The following is a 21,762-nucleotide window of genomic DNA, read 5'->3' on the forward strand; positions in this document are numbered from 1 at the left end:
ATCTTAGACAAGTCTCAGATCAGTAATATAAGATGAATATTTTGTGCTATAAATTTTCTTTTTCTCTTATTTTTTTGGAGAGGGAGGTAGGGGAGGGGCAGAGGGAGAGGGAGGGAAAGAGAGAGAATCTTAAGCAAGCGCCATGCCCCATTTGTGGAGCCTGACGCAGGGCTCGATTTCACAACCCTTAGATATGACTGAAGCCCAAATCAAGAATTAGACATTTAACCAACTGAGCCACCCAGGTGCACCTATAAATACTCTTTTAAGAACTGCTTTTACTACATCCCAAGTTTTGATAATGCTGTATATTCATATTTCTACAGTTTGGTGTATTTTTTATTTATTTTGCAATTTGTTCTTTGATCCATAGATTGTTTTAGGAATGTGTTATTCAGTTTCTAAGTGTTCTTAACATATTTTCCTCTTTATGTTGAAGTCTAGTTTGATTTTATTGTCAGAGAACATACTCTATATGTACTCTTTTAAATTTGTCAAGATTTATTTTGTGCTCCAGAATAAGATCTGTTTTGGGGAGTTTTCTATGTGTTCTTGAAAAGAATCTGTATTCTGTTGTTGGGAGGAGTGTTCTGTAAATGTCAGTTTGATTCCATTGGTTGATGATATTATTTAGTTCTTTTATATCCTTGCTGGTTTTCGGTGTGATGGTGACTAAGATAGGGATATTGAAGTTCCCCACTTATTTGCAGGTTTATTTCTTTTTTCAGTTCTCTGAATTTTTGCTTTTTATAATTTGAACTTGTGTTATTTTGTGTATACAGAGAATTTTTATGCATTCTTCGTAAGTGCATCCTTTTATCATTACGGAATAATACTCTTCTGTCCCTGGTAATTTTCTTGCTCTGAAGTGTATTTTTTGTGATATTTGTCAGCTATTCTTTTCATTCATGTTTGCCTGGTATGTCTTTTCTCATCCATTTTTTTTTTTTTAAGATTTTATTTATTTGACAGACAGCAGGAGAGGGAACACAAACAGGGGGAGTGGGAGAGGGAGATGCCGGCTTCCTGTGGAGCAGGGAGCCAGATGCAGGGCTCAATCGCAGGACCCTGGGATCATGACCCAAGCTGAAGGCAGAAGCTCAACAACTGAGCCATCCAGGCACCCCTCATCCATTTTCTTTTAACCTACTTGTATCATTATATTTGAAATGAGTTTCTTGTAAACAATATATAGTTGAGTCACTTTTTTTATGGGTCACTCTCCCAATTTTATTTAGTGTATTTGCATTACATTTACTGTAATTATTGATATATTGGGACTTAAGTGTGTCATGTTATAACTTCTATTTGTTCCCTTTTTCATTTTTCTTTTCTAACCTTTGTATGGATTACTTGAACATATTTTACTCTTCCATATTCTACTATTTTCTTTATAAGGTGATTTTGAGTATATTTTTTGTTTTTTTGGTTTTTTTAGCGATCACTCTAAGGAATTTGTATATGGACAAAACATTACATTCTACTAGTGAAGATATTTTACCACGTAAAGTGAATTGAAAGTGAAATATTACCAAATTATTTCGGTTCCTTAACTCTCTCCCCTTTATAATTTAGTTTTTTCTTTTTTTTTTTTTTAAGATTTTATTCATTTATTAGAGAGCATGAGGGAGATTGGGGCGGGGAGAGTGGGCAGACAGGGCAGAGGGAGAGGGAGAAGCAGACTCTTGGCTGAGCAAGAAACTTGATATGGGGCTTGATCCCAGGACCCTGGGATCATGACCTGAGCCAAAGGCAGATGCTTAACCGACTGAGCCACCCAGGTGCCCTATAATTTAGTTTTCTTAAGTATTACCTCTACATACATTGAGAACCATATCAAATAGTGTTATTTTGATTTCAGTCTAATTTTAAAAACTCAAGAGAAGTGTGGTCTATTTAATTTACCCATGTATTTATTTTATTGTTCTTCTTATCCTGGTGACAATCTTTTATCTACTTTGATGTTAATATAGCTACTCCAGCTTTCTTTACATTAGTGTTAAGATGCTTTTTCCAACTTTTTAACCTATTGTCACTTTATATTAGGCAGCATATAGTTATGTCTTAAAATTTCACAATCTCTGCCTTTTAATTGGGGTATTTAGACCAGTTATATTCACTGCAATTATTGCTATGCTTGTTCCTGGTTTTTTTTTTTTCTCTTATTTCAAATTGAGTATTTTGTGTGTGTGTAATTCTGTTTCTTTCCTTTGTTGGCTTATTAGTTGTTACTCTTGTTCTGATAATTTTAGGATTCAAAATACATAACTTTGTCATAGTCTATCCCAAGTAATATTATTTACTTCACATACAATATTAGTACATCACAGCAATAATATCCATGCCATTTACTGTCTTGATCTTTTGTTCTTGTACATTTTACATTGAAATATATTAAATATGGAACTGTATTCTGGTTTTCCTTTAAACAGGATTCCTTCCTCTAGTTAATCGACACATTCATTACCTTACATATTTACCTTTTTTGTTGTTTGTTTGTTTTTGGTGAGAGCATTTTTAAGCTTTATTCTCTTAGCAGATTTTAGTTATACAGTAGAGTGTTAGTGACTAGATCTTCAGACCTTACTCATCTTATAGCTGCGTTTGCGTTCTTTTACAACCTCTCCCTATTTCTTGCACTCCCCAGCTTCTGTCAACCAATATTTGTAGCTTTTTCCATTTTCTCCTCTCTTCTTTCCAGTACCACACTTCTGTGAGATGTTTTTTTTTAGTCCCTCATGTCTTTTATACCCACTTTGATATTTTCCGTTCCTTTTCTTTATTTCTTATGGGAAAGTTCATTGAATGTATCTGTGTGTTTTCTAATTCTTTCCAGTTATGCCACATCTAGTGTTTACCTTTTCTATTTAGTGTAATAGGGGCTCTGGCCTCATCCCCAATTCTGTTTATATCTGCTATTGGGAAATGGTGTCCCTGGACATCTAGCCTGTGTTTTGAGAGACTAGGGATGCCTACTCTCCAGAGTGTTGTTAATGGTTCCATAAGAGGTTCTTTTGTCATGATACATGGAAGTAAGAATGTCTTTGCTATAATTCCTGTATTCTTCAGAGAATGTTTTTATTGTGTAAGTCATAGTGAGCAATGTTTTATAAGTTTTGAAGCAGTAAAGAATTTTGAAGGGACAGATGTAGGGGGGTAGTAGGATAGATAAGGATACAGGCATTTATTTAGTCTTAGTTTGCTGATAGAGTTTAAGATTTAGTAGGGTGGACTAAGAATGTGTGTTTCTTGAGTTTTTTGGTGATGCTGATAACAGCTGGTCTGGGGAATATATTTTGAGAACTGCTGGATTAGATGATATCTTGACTTTGGGCCCTGATTCCTTTACCTTGAATTAGGGGTGTTGTCTAGCTTGGGATCATTTTATTAACACTTAATAAAAGTTCTATAGCAATTTCCCTTGGTACTTAAGTAGCCTGTTTAAAATCACTGCATTAATGTTTTATTTTAGTGATCATTCAGGATATGTTCGTCCAGTACCAGTGCCACGCAGTTTAAATAGTGATATTTCCTATTTTGGTGTTGGGGGCAAGCAGGCTGTTTTCTTTGTTGGACAATCAGCCAGAGTAAGTAAAAAGGTTTCTTATAAATGAAAGTTGATTAAAAATATTTTGAGGTTGATTCTAAATGTGTTAACCAGTTTAATTTCTAGGAATTTTTAAAGTACTCTTTTTAATATTTAACAGATGATAAGTAAACCTGCAGATTCCCAAGATGTTCATGAACTTGTGCTTTCTAAAGAAGATTTTGAGAAGAAGGAGAAAAATAAAGAGGCAATATATAGTGGATATATTAGAAACAGAAAGGTATGATACATTTTAACTCATTAATTATTAAGTTGTTACTGTTGGACATATGATAGAGACAAATTTTTTTTCAATTTCTATCCAAGATACTTACACTATTGCTTTAAAAGTTGAAGGTATGGCATTTTCAAATTGTGTTAATTTTCATCTTTTTCCTTTTGTCATATGAATAGCAAAAAATGACTATTTACATGCTTTTTCAGGCTGGAAGTCTTCAGGCAACAACTTGTCTCATAAAGCTAGCTTTCTGGAAATTGCTCATAAGATTGTAAACTTTTTTCCTTACACTGAGATTGAATTTTTAAACCTTTTTTGGTCTAACAGTTTCAAGTTAGAGTAGAAAACAGTTATAGGATAATAAGCTTTTAGGAAATCAGAGCTCCAGAGAAATAAATGAGTGATTTATTTCTGTTACAAATTTACATTCAGATTCTAATTTTAGTGAGCAGAATGTTAGCAAATTTGCGTCGTGGTGGTGAGTATATAGTATTTATTGTATTATTCAACTTTTCTCCACTTGAAACATTTTAGGATGTTTTTAAATGTTTTTTTAAAAATTATTATTTTTAAGTAGTTTCCATGCCCAATGTAGGGCTTGAACTCACAACACTGAGATTGAGTCATGTGCTGTACCCACTGAGCCAGCCAGGTGCCCCTAAAATCTTTATTTTAAAGTGATTTTGAGCTTCTTAAATTCTTTTCTGATTCTAAAGTAAGTTGTAAAAAATGTATAGGAAACTTAAATAAAAATTGTCTCAAATTCTGGGAAGAAATTTCTAGTTAATTTCTAGTCTAACTTTTTTATTATATGCTTTCAGGGTTTTGTTTTTTGTTTTAATTCCAGTGTTAACATACAGTGTTATATATTAGTTTCAGGTGTACAATATAGTGATTCAACACTTCGGTATAGTCTTAGTGCTCATCTAGGTAAGTGTACACTTACCTGAAACTAATGTAGCACTGTAACACTGAAGTTAAAATAAAACCTTATTGGCATCTTGAGTTGGGGGGGAAAGTGTAGTCTTAATCTCCTTCATATACTTACTTTTTAAAAATATATTTACAACCAAAAAAAATATATATATATATATTTACACTTTTGAGCCCACATTTTTTTTTTTTTAACATTTTGGGTATTTCTCCATTTTATAAAATATTTTTGTACACATGCACTTTTAATCAGTTTGAATTTATTGTAATTTATTCTGTTGAGCATTTAACTTAAAGGATTTTATTATAATTATAAATAAAGACATAGCCACGAATGTCTTTGCATAACATTTTGTCCAAATTAGTTTTTTCTTCGTACAGATTATAGAATTTTAAAAGTGTGACAATGAATTTGAACTTTTTAAATGTTCACGGTGTGGATTACAAATTGCTTTTCTAGAAGGTTAAACCCAAGTCAAATACACTCCCCAAAACAGTATATGGAAGTGCCTATCTGATAACTTCCTTATTTTTAAAAAGTGGAGTGGAGGGGAAGGCAGCAAAATGCTGGCAATTTGACAGGTGAAAGTAATACCTTTTCTTTATTAAATGGGCTGAATATTTTTTTTTGTATTTATAAGCCACTTCCTTCTATATAATGTAACATTCTCTTTTGTCCAGGAAATTTCTTCATTTTGCTCATCTCACTTTTTCCCTTTTCAAATTTGTCGCATTTATTAGACAATTTACGCATCTTATTATATTTACATAATAGTATTCCATCTTATGTTACCATCCCAAAGCCCTATATGGTATATTTGTGGAAATACTTGCCATGTCAAAACAGGTGAAAAATAGGAATTGAGAATTTAAATGTTTTTCAAGACTGTATAGGTATGGTAAAACTTGGATAGAACTGTTATCTCTTGGGTCATCATTTCTGCCATTTTTTCCTGTGATTTGTGCTTAATTTGTGCCAACAAGCATCTCATGGATACTAATAGGTCCCTGGTCCTTTTTTTTTTTTTTTTTTTCTCTGACCAGTGTTTTCCAGCCTACTTTTTGGTTTCTCTAACTCTCATACACAGTCTTGTGTATAGAGTTGGTGGCTCTTAATTTACCACCAGGAGTCTTGCTTTTTCTAGGGGGCAATATATATGCCACTTAACACCAACAGTTCTCAAATCTGTATTTCTTGTCAAGACTTTTAAGATTGAGACACTGAATCAGGCTGGACTCCACTGAGGAAACAAATCATTCTAGACACTTCAAACAGAAAAGGATTTAATAAAGGGAATTAGATGCTTGCATGATCATTTGAAGGGCTAGAAATGAACTCTTTGCTCAGCCTCCTAGAAGGATACTATGGGACGCTCTGAATTGGCCTTCAAGGGATGCTACAACATCTGCTATAATCATGTAGCTGGAGGACCACCACTGGATCAGGAATTTAGAAACCTGCCTTATCTGTGATCCAGGAGTTGGTAAAGTCTTGCTGGCGCAGTTCCTCCAACACCAAAACACAGATCTTTTGGCTATAACCGGTGCTGTATCAGTGCTAACACTTGAAGCCGGCTGGAACCTGGGTATCCAGTCATTCAGTACCTTGCGTAACAGAAAACGTTCAAGAAATCTCAGGAAATGGCCTTCGTCTCATTTTCCCCTTCTCAATTTTTGGCTACTACATCTAATTGGTGAAACCTAATTTGCATCCACCACCTAAAACGTAAGGGAGTCTGGAGAGTAGACTTTCGGTTTTCCATTCTCTGCAGTCCAGGAACGGACAATAAAAGGTGGGGTGGGGTGCTGAATACCAGCTGATCATATCTGGCACACTCATTTCCCATTTCAGTTAGATGCCTTTCCCCAGATGTTCCATGAATATCTCACTTTTGGTGCATCCAGAATAAAATATTATCTACAAATGTTTTCTTTCCTCTTTCCCACTTTCCCCCCCAACTACTCTTCGCAATTAACAGCGCCCCCTGGCCAAGTAGTTAGTAATCGTAATCCTTGTTAATCAATCATTCACCTTTCAGTTCTTTTAACATAGTTTTTCACCTGCGCTTTCTTCCATCCATTTTCACTGCTCGATTCAGCCTTTCCAGACTCTTCTTTCATGATGTATTTATCATATACTTTAAACTACCTTGTTTGCCTTATACTCTCAAATCCTTCATGTTATCATTGGGCTGGAATGTTCTAGTCATGTGCTAGGTAAATGTCACCCTCTTTTTAACTCTGTAGCTCTTGGTTCATCTCTTTATAATGGCACATTGTTTTGTAATCATTTGTTTCTCATCTAGGAGATAGAATTTGTAGGGAGGGAAGGCACTGGTCTTATTTAACTCCATCTTCCCTTGTACCTGTGTTGAGTCATATAACTTAGAAGGTGCTCGATAAATATTTGGTAATGAACCTACATCACTAGTAAACTAATCCACAAGCTCCCAAAGTGTATAAAATATTACTTGTAGCTGTAATATTAGTGTATAGGGATGCATTGGAATGGTTTTGGAGGATTTGTTTTTATTTTTAAGAAGTGGTAATATATGCTTATTTTAAAAAATCAACCAGTTTCCTAGGTGTAATAGTTTGGTGTGTATCCTTAAAAGCTTTTATGTATATGGCAACATACATAGTATATATATGCATGTAATTTTAACACATAAAGACTTAGAATAAAAATCGAGACGTTTGTAATGCTTATCCTCAAACACTCTTTACTCTTTCCCCCTCCCCACTTCCCTTCTAAACAAGCTATAGATAATCTCTGAAAGTGGACTAGGGTCCCGGATTATTTTATTCCCTTTTAAACACAGTGCCTTTGGGTTAAGCCACCTGGGTTCAGGCTACATCCCACTTTTCTTGAACATGGAGGGCTGGGCATTTATTCATCCTGGCCAAGTTAAGTGGTAGGTATCCCAAGCAAGGACTCATTCTACCCTAGGGTAAGTGTCTTTAGTTTTTTTTCAGCATTTTAAAACTCAGTGTGTGTGTGTGTATATATATATATATATATATATATACACACACATTCTTACCTTTTCTTTTATAATCCAAAAATTGATTTAATCAGCATTGTGGCACAGGGTTCTCCTGTATATATGCCAGTTTAGCAATCTATATTAAAGCTATCCTGTTCTCACAGCATGTACATACTCATCTGATTTGTCTTGGGCTATTTTCCTTCAAAAGTTTTTTGAAGCCTGTTTATGAAACTAAGCGAATCATATTAAAAGTTAATGTAAATGTTATTTGTATATTACAATTAAGTGTATCTAATCTGTTGTATTTATATTCACTCTCCTAGCCATCTGATTCTGTTCACATTACAAATGATGATGAAAGATTTCTACATCATCTTATCTTAGAGGAGAAGGAAAAAGATAGCTTTACTGCTGTGGTTATCACAGGAGTACAACCAGAACACATACAGTATTTGAAAAATTATTTCCTTCTTTGGACGAGACAGTTAGCGTAAGTAATTACTTGATTCAGGACATGTTGCTGTGTATTCTTTTTAAGACAAAATATTAGAGCTACATTGAAACCTCTTGGCTGTGTGCTTTGCTTCTGTCTCATTTCCTTCCCTTCAGTGCAGTAACCAGTACTCTAAGGTTAACATTAAAACAGTTCTCTATTCTGTAAATATTTATTGATCACCTGTAGCATATTGATCATTATTTGAGGGGCAGGCTTCTAAGACCTATGATAAAATTTAAAATAAACTTCAGAATTTATCAAATTCAGCACCATCACTTTCATATTCCCCTTTTGTGCATCTTCTCTATAGCACCTATCATAATCTTGCATACCATGTATTTTCAGTTTTTTTCTGCCTTCCTCCATTGGAATGTCTTTTTTTTCTGCACTGCTATATCTCTAGTGTTTCCTGTTAAATAGTAGGTGCTCAGTAAATGTTAATGAGTGCATGAAGTCTATTAAAATAATATGCAAATGTGCCTATATGACATATTAATATATTTTCAGTATATCTTTGTGTATTTATTCCAGGAAAACTTTTAGAGTATAACATATTCCACTAGAACAAATCATCAGAATATTTAATGGTTCTTGGTTTTTTTCCGTAATTATATAGTAAATACCATTTACTGGATCACTTAAGTAATTTGCGTTAGTCCACATTACTGAGTCTTGCAAAAATGGGTACATCTGCACGAAATTCACTTTTTTTAATTAGATTTTATTTTGTTAAGATTTTAATTGTTTATTTGAGAGAGAGGGAGAGGGATAAGGAGACTCCCTGCTGAGCAGGGAGCCCGACATGGGGCCCGATCCCAGGAGCCTGAAATCATGACCCGAGCCGAAGGCAACCGCCCAACGGACTGAGCCACCCAGGCACCCGTAAGATTTTATTTTTAAGTAATCTCTACACCCAACATGGGCCTCCAACTCAAAACCTGGGATCAGGATTTGCACGCTCCACCAACTGAGCCAGGTGCCCCCAAAATTCACATTTAAAAAAGTATTTTTTTCACATTTACCCAAAAGGCTGTTGCACTTAATTTGAGATTCTTTATTTTATACATAAGTGTATACTAACAGTTCAGATTTTTGTCTAAAAAACTAAAATTTTATTTTAATTAATTTTTTTTTAAGATTTTATTTATTTGAGAGCATGTGTGAGAGAAAGCATGAGCAGGGGGAGGGGTAGAGGGAGAAGCCAACTCCCCACTGAGCAAGGAGCCTGATGTGGGACTTGATCCCAGGACCCTGGAATCATGACCTGAGCTAAAGACAGATGTTTAACCAACTGAGCCACCCAGGTGCCCGGAAAATTATTTTAGAAGTACCTTTTCTCTTGTAGAATATTGATGTTTATTGACTGTAACCCAAGAATTTTAAATAGGACTTGGGAATTTTTATTCTCTAAATCCATATTTCATTAGCTATTTTGTAATTATTTCTTTTAACCAAAGGAACTCAGTGTACATAGCACATAATTAGAATATTATCTTGCTCTAACAAAGAATAACATATTACTTTAACCATTCTTTGAAACCTATCTGTTAATTGTTATATAACACTTTCTGAATATTTATTGTAACCTTACTGTTGATTATGATAACACTTTTGAGGTGCATGAAGAAAGATCTGAAGATTTTCAGTGATTTTCTTTTATCTCATTCTAAAGGGTAGCAAGGATAATTTTTTAAAATTAAAATTCATACAAAGGAACATTGCAAATTCCTGTTTGAAGAGTAATGATAGACGTATGTTTTAGCCATGAATAATCTCACCAAAATATCTTTTAAAACTTTAAAGTGGTAAGAGTTCTGAATTGGTGATTTTTGAAGGGATAATGTTGAATTTATTAGTTTGGCTTTGGGAATTTGGGGATGAGATTGTCTTGATGCTGTAGGAGAGGAGGGATGAGAGTTATGGAATGATACTCTCACATTGAGAAGATAAATTTAAAGATACCTAATCTTATGTACTCCCTGATATTTAAGTCCTTTCTTGAACATTCCTGACAAGTAGAATTATAGTCTCTTGCCTTCTGGTTTTCATTTTTTTGATAAACTATACTTTTGGGAGGTGTAAACTGTGGGCTTTTTACGTTGGAGAGGCCTGGGTTGTGGTCCACCTCTCAAACTCTAGTTCTGTAACCTTAAAGTATATAACCCCCTTGCATCCCAGTTTCTGTATCTATAAAATGAGGTGTAGTAATACCTTCATCTTAGAATTGTTTTTACCATTAAATGGGATACTGTATTTAAGAATGCTTAGTATAGTGGCGCCTGGATTGCTCAGTTGGTTAAGCATCTGACTCTTGATTTCCGCTCAGGTCATGATCTCAGGGTTATGAGATCAAGCCCCACATCAGGCTCCATGCCTGCTTAAGATTCTCTCTCCCTCTCCCCTCTTACCCCTGCATGCCCCCCCCAAAAATGCTTAGTATAATGCTTAGCACCTACCAAATAGTAGTTATAAAAATTTTTTTGTAGATTATTTTATGAACTGTGATTTTATGAATTAAATTGAATTAAAAGTATAAAGTATTTTTCTGTATTTTTAGGCATATTTATCATTACTATATTCATGGCCCAAAAGGAAATGAAAAACGTACATCAAAAGAAGTTGGACCTTTCAACAACATTGATATTGAAGTAAGATAAAATTCTTTCTTAGAATAATACAGATTATGAAGTATTTGTTCCAGTTCCAAGTGACTCTGGATAAGAAAAATCAATAATTAGACAACCCCTCTCTCCCTGTGTTTTTCCAAAGTACTTTGGCGATTTGATATTTAAGTAAAGAGACCATTACTCGATGATGTGGTTTTTGAACCTTTATTTACTATAGTATATGATTTCTCTTTTTCCCTGTCTTCTACAGAGATATGAGTAGCTGAACATCATGTCTCAAAGCAGGGAGAAAAAGGAATATAAATGTTTCTCTTTGTTCATAGAAGTCTTATGATGATGAAGTAAGATTTAGAAGCACAGAACATTTGAATATTGGGTTCTCAATGTCCTTGCCCACACATTGGGAAGAATTTCACATTATCTTTGTCCCACTTCCTACCTCTAAGCACAAAACCTTAAATGTACTCCTGAGTTATCTGTTCATCAGCTCTGCTTTGCTCTTTCTTTGCTTACATTCTGTATTTTTAGCAGTATATTATATTCCTTGAGATGCTACTTAATGGTTATTTAAGCCATATATAAATACATATATAATTAAGCTATATGATTACTTGTTAATCATATATATGTATGTTTTTGCCTATTGGATCATAATTGAGAACAAAAGTAAATTCACCATAGAATTTAATTATTTTTGTTTTGTTTTTATTTTAGATTTCTATGTTTGAAAAGGGGAAGGCACCTAAGATTGTCAACCTAAGGGAAATAGAAGATGACATGCAGACGTTGTATATAAACACAGCAGCTGATAGTTTTGAGTTCAAGGCTCATGTTGAAGGAGATGGTGTAGTGGAAGGGATTATTCGATATCACCCTTTCTTATATGATAGAGAAACTTACCCTGATGATCCATGCTTTCCATCAAGTATGTTAATCTGTTATCTTAGCTACAAAATGTGAAGTTGTGATTTAGGATTGTTTAACCATTATTATTAGTTGGGCTGGTAAGGCTAGATAAAATAAAACTTTTTTCCTTATGCATTTCTTAGGTATTTATAATTTTTATAATTCTTGATTTTTGTGTGTATTCACTTCCAGGTGAATAAAGCATTGGCTTTAAAGAACATTACATATTCTTTTCTCATGGATTTCTTACTGAACTTTTAGCTATGTACTGCATATTAATCCTTAAACATTCCCCATATTGTCTTCCCATTATCTTTGTAGGTATTTATCAAGAAGCTTTAAACTTTATACAGTCATACTGTTTTTTTCTTTATGCTTTCTGATTTTGTCTTGCTGTGGGAAAGCCTTCATACACTTCAGATTATAAAAAGATCCTCTAGTTTTATTTTTTAACCATTTTATGTTTAAATCTTTAATGCATTTATAATCTCCTTTTTTGTGTGTACAATGAGGTGGGGCTTTGACTTAATATTTTGCATGTGAGTATTTGGTTTCCTGGCACCAGTTACTGAATGTTACTCTTTTAAATGGTTTGAAATATTACTTTCATAATAATATTAAGTTCCCATAAATACGTAGATCTGGATTCTTTAAGGTATTGATATATTTTATGTTTATATACATGAGTAATGATACTCCTGTAGCTTTATACCATGTATTGATATCTGTAGGGTAGGAAACTTACTATTCTTTTTTGAGAAAATTCTTAATCTTTTGCTCTTCTGGATAAATTTTGGAATCACTTTGTACATTCCCTTTAAAAAATCCTAGTGGAATTACTGAAATTGCATTGAGTTCATAGATTAACGATATTAAACTTTTTCATTCAGAATACTTCCTTAGTATATTTTTAGTCTTGTGGGTTCTGGAATCAGATTTCCTAATTTAAATCCCATCTTTACCACTTTCTGTTGTGTAAACTTTGACAAACTACTCCTTGTCTCCATTTCTCTGTGAAATGGAAGGTAATCTCTTTCCTTGTAGAGGTATTGTGAATGTTAGATAAGAAACTGGTGCAAATGCTTAGAATAGTGTCCAGCATTATTAAGTGCTCATACATGTTATTACTCAGTGGTTCTACCTCCCATGATTTTGCTGACCCCTTTTTAATTTGACATTTGTAATTTTTGTATGTGTAGACAAAAAGATAAAGTTCTTCAAATGATATCTTAAAATATGAACCAATAAGTTCAGTGATCCAGAGGGTTTCCTAAAAGCAAAGTGATTTGGTTTGATAGAAAGGAACTTCTTTGTGTTTTTTGCAGGAAAAGAAGGGTTTATTTTGGGTGGGTGCCTCAATGCCGAAATAACTAAGGTGTTATGTTTCAGGATCATAATGTTTGATCCTAATTTGTTTGGGTATATGAAAATGTATTGGTAGGAAGCATAAAAATGTTATAGGCAATTGTGCTAATTATGTGTTTGATGCTTTGTAATGTGTGTCACCTGAATCTGATCTTTGAAATGTTAGTATTTGAAGTAAAACTAAATTTAGTATTATTGATTTGTTCAAACTAGGCAAAGTTGTTGCTACTAGACACTGTAGATTTCCCAGGTGATTTTTATATGAACATATTGGTTCTGACAGAATTGTGAAACTTGTATTTGAGGTACAGGATTCAAGCTTCTATATTTGTAGGGAAGAGGGATTCTGCTATAGGGCATAATCTCTGTATGTGTGACCCTCTTACTCTATAGATTTTAAAGATTGCAGGCTCTGTAGCTAGTGTAGTACCCCTAACACAGATTGATAAGTATATAAGTAACTATACATTGATGTAAATCAGTAACATGCAATGGTAATGTGGAACCACTTTGGAAATCTGCCTGTCTGAGGGCAACCTAAGAGTAAAGCTGTCACTAAGTTTTATAGAAAGCAGTGTGAGAGATCTTATGAGCTTTTGTTACAGTTTCTCTGAAGCAACTTTAATATTTCACTTAAAGAAGTTGGTTACTCAGTGGTAAAAATTGCATAAATTTTATAGCAGTAAACAATTTGCTCCACTCATGCCTTTGCTTTAGAATTAAAAGATGAAGATGATGATGATGATTGTTTCATACTTGAGAAAGCAGCAAGAGGGAAAAGGCCTATTTTTGAATGTTTTTGGAATGGACGGCTAATACCATATACATCTGTTGAAGAGTAAGTTTTGATTTTTGCTGAAATTACATTGTTTTGTAAATCGAATCTTTTACTAATTATATTAATATTTTGTTCTGTTCAAGCTTTGATTGGTGTACTCCTCCAAAGAAGAGAGGGCTTGCACCAATTGAATGTTACAATAGAATATCTGGTGCATTATTCACTAATGACAAATTCCAGGTCAGCACAAATAAACTGACTTTTATGGATCTTGAGCTAAAATTGAAAGATAAGAACACCCTTTTTACAAGGATTTTAAATGGACAGGTATGATTTTAAATATCAGTCTTGAATATTTGCGTATGTTCTATTTTATGTACAGTGAAAGTCACAAATATGAATTTGTACTGATAATTAAGGTGCTTTTTATTAAATCAAAAGAATATATATATAAATTTTCTTCATGAGCATTTATGTGTTGACATTACTCAAAAATTTCAAAAATGATTAGACTGTGTTTGAATAAAATTTACAGATCTTTATTTAGATCTTAAAATCAAGACCTTGACAGTGAGTAGAAGCTACAGAAGCATGTCGATTTGATGAGAGCATATGAGAATAATATTATATACTACAAGGGCTATATGTTGAAGTGCAGTATAAAAATTTGGTAGGCTTAATTTTTTTTAATGATTAAGATACTGATTTTCCACTTGGAAGTTAGAAAAATTTAAGGTAAAATCATTTTTAATTTTGTCCCATTTTCATTTGGAAATGGTGTATTAATGGAGTAAGGTATATAGGAAGAAATGAATTTATTTAACTTTATGCATTATCTTCCATGAAAGCATATAGTGTGGAGATTTTCTTCCTTACTAATTCTCTTAAAGACAGGCATTAAACAGCTTATGCTTGAGTATAAATCTATGTATCTCCCAACAGGGCAAAGAACAATAAGCAGTGACACATTTTCTTATGTTTTAGTATAAAACACTTAATTTTTATTTCATGTCTTAACTTTCTTGAATAGGTAATACGTAACTAAAAGGAAAAATGTGAAATGTGTTTTGTATAGCAGTGTTTCTCAATTTCTTCCTTCCTTCCTTCCTTTTAAGATTTTATTTATTTATTTGACAGAGACCGCAAGAGAGGGAACACAAGCAGGGGGGGAGTGGGAGAGGGAGAAGCAGGCTTCCCGTGGAGCAGGGAACCCGATGTGGGACTCAATCCCAGGACTCTGGGACATGACCTGAGCCAAAGGCAGACATTTAACGACTGAGCCACCCAGGCGCCCCTCTCAACTTCTTTTTCATTATCATCCTCATAAGGAGCTTTTTAGACTTTTTTCCCTCTAGTCATTCCCTCCAATGATATTTTCATACTATAGATATACTGTATATATATTTATTATATATATGTATATCCGGGCTTGATAAATGGATTTTTATCACCTTGTTGAGAATGTGTATGGTTCACAGCGAGGAGCCTTCTGCTTACCCCTTTCCCATAGTCAGCTAGTTCTCTTTCTCGTAGGCAGCCAGTGTTCATCATTTTTGGTGTACTCTAGGATTTATACAAGGGAAGGAAAGCTTTGTTACTCGTAGTAACCATTAAGACCTTGGTTCCAAAGATGATAGCAAAGATTTTCTTTCTTAGCAATGCTTCTGTTAGAAATCTAAAATTATATGGGAAAAAGCTCCAGGAACATGTTTTAATTTTTTTTTAGGTTTTCTGAGGGTGGGGTATGTGGAAGGAAAAAAGGAATAAATGACAGTGTCTCTGGTTATATTTGTTTACTAGTAGCTATATTTCATAGAACATTTTTTTTTTTACAGGAGCAGCGAATGAAAATAGACAGAGAATTTGCCTTATGGCTGAAGGACTGTCATGAAAAGTATGACAAACAAATAAAATTTACATCTTTTAAAGGAGTAATTACACGTCCTGATCTTCCTTCTAAAAAGCAGGGCCCCTGGGCAACATACTCAGCAATAGAATGGGATGGGAAAATATACAAAGCAGGACAGCTGGTAGGTTTAACTTATCTCTAGATTCAATTTTTAATAGAATTTGAAACTAAATTAGATGTATTAGAATTTAACAACAAAATAATGCATGTATTTGGCTCCTCAGGAGCCAGGAAAGAATGAAAAGGTCAAACTGATTTTAATTACATAAGTTAACATGGCAGTTTTTAAAAACCTGTTTGTTCCTCCAAAGTCTCAGTTAGCAAGGTTTTTATTTTTTTCTTGCACTAAACTTTACTCAAATGCAGATTCTTAATTTTTTTATGTAATACGAAGTAAGGAGTTTTTTTACTAAATTTTTATTGAGTACATGCTGCTTGTAAGTCTGCTTGTTGACTGTATTATGGGGAATGAAGAGATCTAAGAGAGGTATTTTGTCCTTAGGGGTATTATAGTCTAAAATCAGACATAACCTACACATAAGTAATAGTAAATGAGAATGGAATAAGTGCTGTGGAAAGAGAGGAAACTTTGGCAGTTTGGAAGGAGAAGAGAGGATTTTCTGATTTTGGATGGGCCTTGGAGAAGAGCAAATCATGAAATTCTTTGGGCAAGAAATGGCATTTGTATGGACCTTGAAAGAGGTAGAGGCTTGGGTGTTTGTACAGATATGACAAAGGTCGAAGAGCATCCATTTACTCTGTAAATTCAAGTCATCATATATTTAAAGCTTTGGAATTGGATGTGATCACTGGAGAGGTAGTGTGTGTAGCTAGAGCCTGGCTTTTCCAACATACAGAGGGGTTAGAATGAAAAGGATGAGCGAGCAAAGGAAAACAAAAGGGATAAGCTGATGAGATACAAGGAAACTAGGAGAATATGGTATCCCTGAAGTCAAGCGAAGAGTTACAAGGAAGAGGAAGTGATCACTTTGGTCAAGTTCTGTATGGTTGTTGAGTAAGGTGCTTTCTCAGAGACCATAATCTGAGCGCAGACAACGATACAGGTAAGTGCGGTGAGACAGCCAGTAGTAAAGTCGGATTGCCCTGCAATCTGTTGTGTGTGGAAGGAAATCGTTTAGAAACGAGCTGAAAATGCAGATTGTGTTTAAACTCTGGTGGTCCTTGCCAGGAGTTTCTGAATTGGACTAATGAAAATTATCCTTAGATTTTTAAAGCCAAGTAAGGGAAATACCATAGGCAAGCTTTAAGCCAGTTAATTTGAAAGAAATAACTTGTCAGAGTTTGTAATTACTGTTCAATAGTCTGAAAGCAAGATTTTATGGGGAGAAAAGGGTTTGAGGTATGTTGGCTTTCATAATTGATTTTGAAAGATTTATGGACCTTTAGACAACATGTGTAACTATGACTTTTTTGTATGAAGAAGCCACTGTGTCTTTACAAAGATTTGTTAAGAGTAAGTGGAAAACTTATATAAGTAAATATAAATAAATATTTTATTTTCTTTATTAGAATGCTTTTAGTAATTTTTCTGATACTGAGTTTTTCCCTTGGATGAAATAGTTCTGTGAAATAGTTATTAATATTAATCCTGTTTTATAAATACTAAAATCCTTTTTTCTAAAAACTAAATATTAGGTCAAGACAATCAAGACACTTCCTCTCTTTTATGGAAGCATAGTAAAATTTTTTCTTTATGGTGATCATGATGGAGAAGTATATGCCACAGGAGGAGAGGTTCAGATTGCAATGGTAAGATAGCAAGTAATAAAAAATTCTTATTGACAATCTCTTGGTACTGCTTACTTTGTTTAATGCTGAAATAAAGGTACAGTATTTTATATTTTGCTAGCGTTTGTTTTTTTCTGTTGGATAAAGTATTGTTAGCATGAATTTTTATGTTTCTTATTTGGTCTTTTAAATAATCTGTAGAGCTTAATATCTGTATGCCCAGTATTTAACAAACATGTGTATGTTATTTCTCGTTGTCAAAGTAATTTTGTCAAGCATTTGTGAATTTGTAAAACATTTCGTCCACATTGGAGTAAAAATTGGGAGCCAGAATTCTTTCTCAAGAATGAATAACTCCAAAATTAAAGTGGGCTTTGTCCTTCTACCATGTTCTTGTTAATATTTTAATGATACTTAATTATGCCTAAGGAGGTTAAATGACAAATAGAAATAAACACTGTGATATAATGTAATAATAGGTATTATGTTTTATATACTGAGTTAGGGTAAAATATGTTTCTTCCAAAGAAACAAGTTTTCATGCAGCTGAATTTGAATAGTTTTTTTTGAAATGTTGATACAAATTTTTTGTTCAGGAACCTCAGGCGCTGTATGATGAAATAAAAACTGTGCCAATTGCAAAGCTTGATAGGACAGTTGCTGAAAAAGCTGTGAAAAAATATGTAGAAGATGAAATGGCAAGGTAATTCACATTTCAAAATGCAGAATAAGAATAATAAACTAAAAAATGAATTGTAGTGCTTTTAACTATTCTTGAGTATGTTATGAACACATAATAGGACATTTGTAATCTTAGATTTATATATTGTGATGAACTTCTTGCTGTTAAAAAAATGAGAGCTCTGGTTGTAAAAACAGAATCCTGTATTTGTTTTATATAAAATTTCCTCCTTTTTCTATATGTGAAGTGTTACTGTTACAGGCACTATGAATCTGGTATGGTAGAAAACAACTTGGTTTGACCTACACCTAGAAGAAAATTGTAGTAACTGTTGAGAGGTAAAGATTAGCACAAGAGAAATAAAGTAGATAAACAAAACGCTTTGTAGCTCTTGTTTTATTTTTTATTTTTTTAAGATTTTATTTGACAGGGAGGGAGGGGGAGGGAGAGCACAAGCAGGGGGAGCTGCAGGCAGAGGGAGAAGCAGACTCCCTGCTGAGCAAGGAGCCCGATGGGGGACTCCATTCCAGGACCCTGGGATCACGACCTGAGCTGAAGGCAGACTCTCAGGCACCCCTGTTTGTACCTCTTGTATGATGCACTCATTTTTATTAGTGAATCTCACTAATAATTCTTCTATTCTTAAAAGTTTATCTTCTCTTCCAAAGGTAACTTGTATCATAAAAGAGCTGAAAAACCACAAAAAAATGGACAATTCCTGGCTCTTAATACCAAGAGATTTTGTATTACTGTTTCATTAGCCACAGTAATGGTTAGGGAGGAAAAATTTTTAGATTATTAATCATATAGAATTTTAGCTTTAACTTTTCAAAATATATCAGAAATATTAAAGTTTCCAGTGACTTCTGTTTATCTAAGACCATAATTAATATAGTTCATGAAACATTAATATGCTGGTTTCATAATAGGCTCCCTGATAGATTGTCAGTAACTTGGCCTGAAGGAGACGAATTATTGCCAAATGAGATTAGGCCTGCTGGAACCCCCATTGGTATGTTTTTGTTTTTGTTTTTCCTTAATACTGAAAAATGCTTTTCGTGTGCTTCATGTATTTAATATGTAAGAGACAAATTAAAATGCAATGTTAAGACCTAGCAGCCTCATCCCTTTTTTTGGGCGTTAACTAAGACATTCTTATTTTAAATTTTGGACTGATAGGTGCATTAAGAATTGAAATACTGAATAAAAAAGGAGAAGCAATGCAAAAGCTTCCTGGAACAAGTCATGGAGGGTCAAAGAAACTCCTGGTTGAGCTCAAAGTTATATTACATTGTAAGTGTACAAACTAATTTGGATTTTTTTTAATTTGTATCTTTAATATTGTTCTTAAATGTGTAATACCGGTTTTAATATCTTCATATAATTATTGATGTAAAAGTCTGATAGATAGTAGATTTAAGTCCAGAAATTCAAATGTGTTATGGCTAATTTTTAAATTGATATTTTTGTGAGGGTTTTTTTTTTTTCCTTCTGAATTTTCCCAAGTTGGTAACTGTGGACTAAAATAAGATATGGTGTATATATGTGTACGAATTTGTACTAGATAGGAATTCAGATTAGATAATCCATAAAATCTATTGTAAATCAAAAAACTATGGCTCTGAACCTGTGTGCTAGAAATACTTGGTTTAGATTATAGGCCTGGTATAGGAGAACTGGGTATTATTGCTCATCTTGTATTTCCCTAATTTGAATCATCTTGTTTCTTGTCCATTGTTTTTGTTTTGACTGCCTAAAGGAATTTTTTACTTCTTATGTTTAATTATCTGTTCTATCATTATGTACTTGTGTGTCTCATCCATGTATTTTAAAGGCACAATATTTTCAGTATATGTTTATTTCCAACATTTAAAAACTAGTCAGTGATCATTTATACTTATAAATTTGTTGTTAGGTGTCTCAGCATTGAACAGTTTGACTAACTTATTTAACTGAAATACTTGCATTTTTGACTTCTGTGACACCCTACATCATACTTCTCCAAATTTGTGTGTGTTTGTGTGGCTTAAAACAACATACATTTATTAGAGTTCTGTAGATCATACATTCCGGATGGGTTTCATTGACTAAAATCAAAGTGTCAGCAGTATTGAAGGTTGCCTGGGTTGCTCATTTTGTTGGGTGTCTGCCTTTGGTTCAGGTCGTGATCCCAGGGTGCTGAGTTCGAGCCTTGCACTTGGGCTCCCCTCTCCCTCTGCTGCTCTCCCTGCTTGTGCTCTCTCGCTCTCTGTCAAATAAAATAAAATCTTAAAAAAAAAAGGTGTCAGTAGGATTGCATTCCTTCTGGAGGCTTTAGGGCAGCCTTCCCTTTTCCACATTCTAGAATCCATATTCTTGGCTTGTGGCCCATTCCTCCATCTTCAAAGTCAGTCATGTAGCATTCTCCAGTCTCTCAGTGACTCTGACTCTCCTGCCTCCCCCACCCCATATTATTTTTTCAATGAAAAATTTATTATGTTAAAATATATAAAACATAAATTTATGATTTTAACCATTGTAAGATATACAGTTCATTGGCATTAAATACATTTATACTGTTGTGCAACCATTAACCACTGTCCATCTCTAGAACTTTTTTATCATCACAGACTAAAACAGTAGTAATAACCTGTCCATCACTCTGTCCCCACAGTCTCCTGGTAATCATTATTCTACTTTGTCTCTGTGACTGTGATTCTCTTAGGTATCTCAGTAAAATATATGAAATCATATTCTAGTGTATGTATGTACCATATTTATCCATTTATCCATTGATGGACACTTGGGTTGCTTTCATGTTGAGGTATTGTGAATGATGCCACTGTGAATATTGGTATGCAAATATCTGTTTGAGGCCCTTATTTCAGTTCCTTTGGATACATACCCAGATGTGGAATTGCTAGGTTATATGGTAATTCTAATGTGTAACTTTTTGAGGCATTGCGATACTGTTTTTCACAGTGGCTGCACTCTTTTACACCCCCACCAGCAATGCACAAGTGTTCCAGTATCACCACATCCTTGCTAACAAGTTTTCTGGGTTTTTTTGGTAAAAGGCATCCTAATTGGTGTGAAGTGATATTTTGTGGTTTTGATTTGCATTCCCCTAATGATGAGTGAAATTGAGCCTCTTTTTGTGTGCTTATAGATATCTTTGTATCTTTTTTGGAGAAATGTCTATTCAGATCCTTTCCTCATTTTTTAATTGGATTTTTTTATTGAGTTGTAGGAATTCTTTATATTTGGATAATCCTTATCAGATACTATATAATTTGCAAATACTTTCTTTTCATTCTGTGGACTGCCTTCTCACCCTGTTGGTGGTGGTTTTTAATGCAGAAAATGTAATTCTGATGTAGTCCAATTTTTTTTTTTAAGATTTTTTTAGAGAGCATGTGCAGGGGGGAGGGGAAAAGGGGAGGGAGGGGAAGAGGGAAAGAATCCCAAGCAAACTCTGTGGAGCCTGACATGGGGTTGGATCTCATGACCCTGAGATCACCACC

General features: G+C 33.9%; 1 protein-coding gene across 5 annotated transcripts in view; it reads left to right on the top strand.

Moving 5' to 3' along the window:
• The window catches only part of SMCHD1 (structural maintenance of chromosomes flexible hinge domain containing 1), a 139,473-nt gene that overhangs the window by 31,309 nt on the left and 86,402 nt on the right, over nt 1-21,762 (top strand). For all 5 annotated transcript variants that reach the window (XM_025886893.2, XM_073898459.1, XM_025886895.2 and 2 more), the window contains exons 6-17: nt 3,473-3,587; nt 3,708-3,827; nt 8,071-8,237; nt 10,801-10,891; nt 11,585-11,795; nt 13,859-13,979; nt 14,063-14,246; nt 15,755-15,949; nt 17,485-17,598; nt 18,174-18,280; nt 19,189-19,271; nt 19,439-19,552. In XM_025886893.2, coding sequence (XP_025742678.1) covers nt 3,473-3,587; nt 3,708-3,827; nt 8,071-8,237; nt 10,801-10,891; nt 11,585-11,795; nt 13,859-13,979; nt 14,063-14,246; nt 15,755-15,949; nt 17,485-17,598; nt 18,174-18,280; nt 19,189-19,271; nt 19,439-19,552 — 1,622 coding nt within the window. The remainder of the gene's footprint in view (nt 1-3,472; nt 3,588-3,707; nt 3,828-8,070; nt 8,238-10,800; nt 10,892-11,584; nt 11,796-13,858; nt 13,980-14,062; nt 14,247-15,754; nt 15,950-17,484; nt 17,599-18,173; nt 18,281-19,188; nt 19,272-19,438; nt 19,553-21,762) is intronic.

The sequence above is a fragment of the Callorhinus ursinus genome, unplaced genomic scaffold (assembly GCF_003265705.2).
Source record: "Callorhinus ursinus isolate GAN/ISIS: 27379988/994484 unplaced genomic scaffold, GSC_fseal_2.0 scaffold11, whole genome shotgun sequence".
NCBI lineage: Eukaryota > Metazoa > Chordata > Mammalia > Carnivora > Otariidae > Callorhinus > Callorhinus ursinus.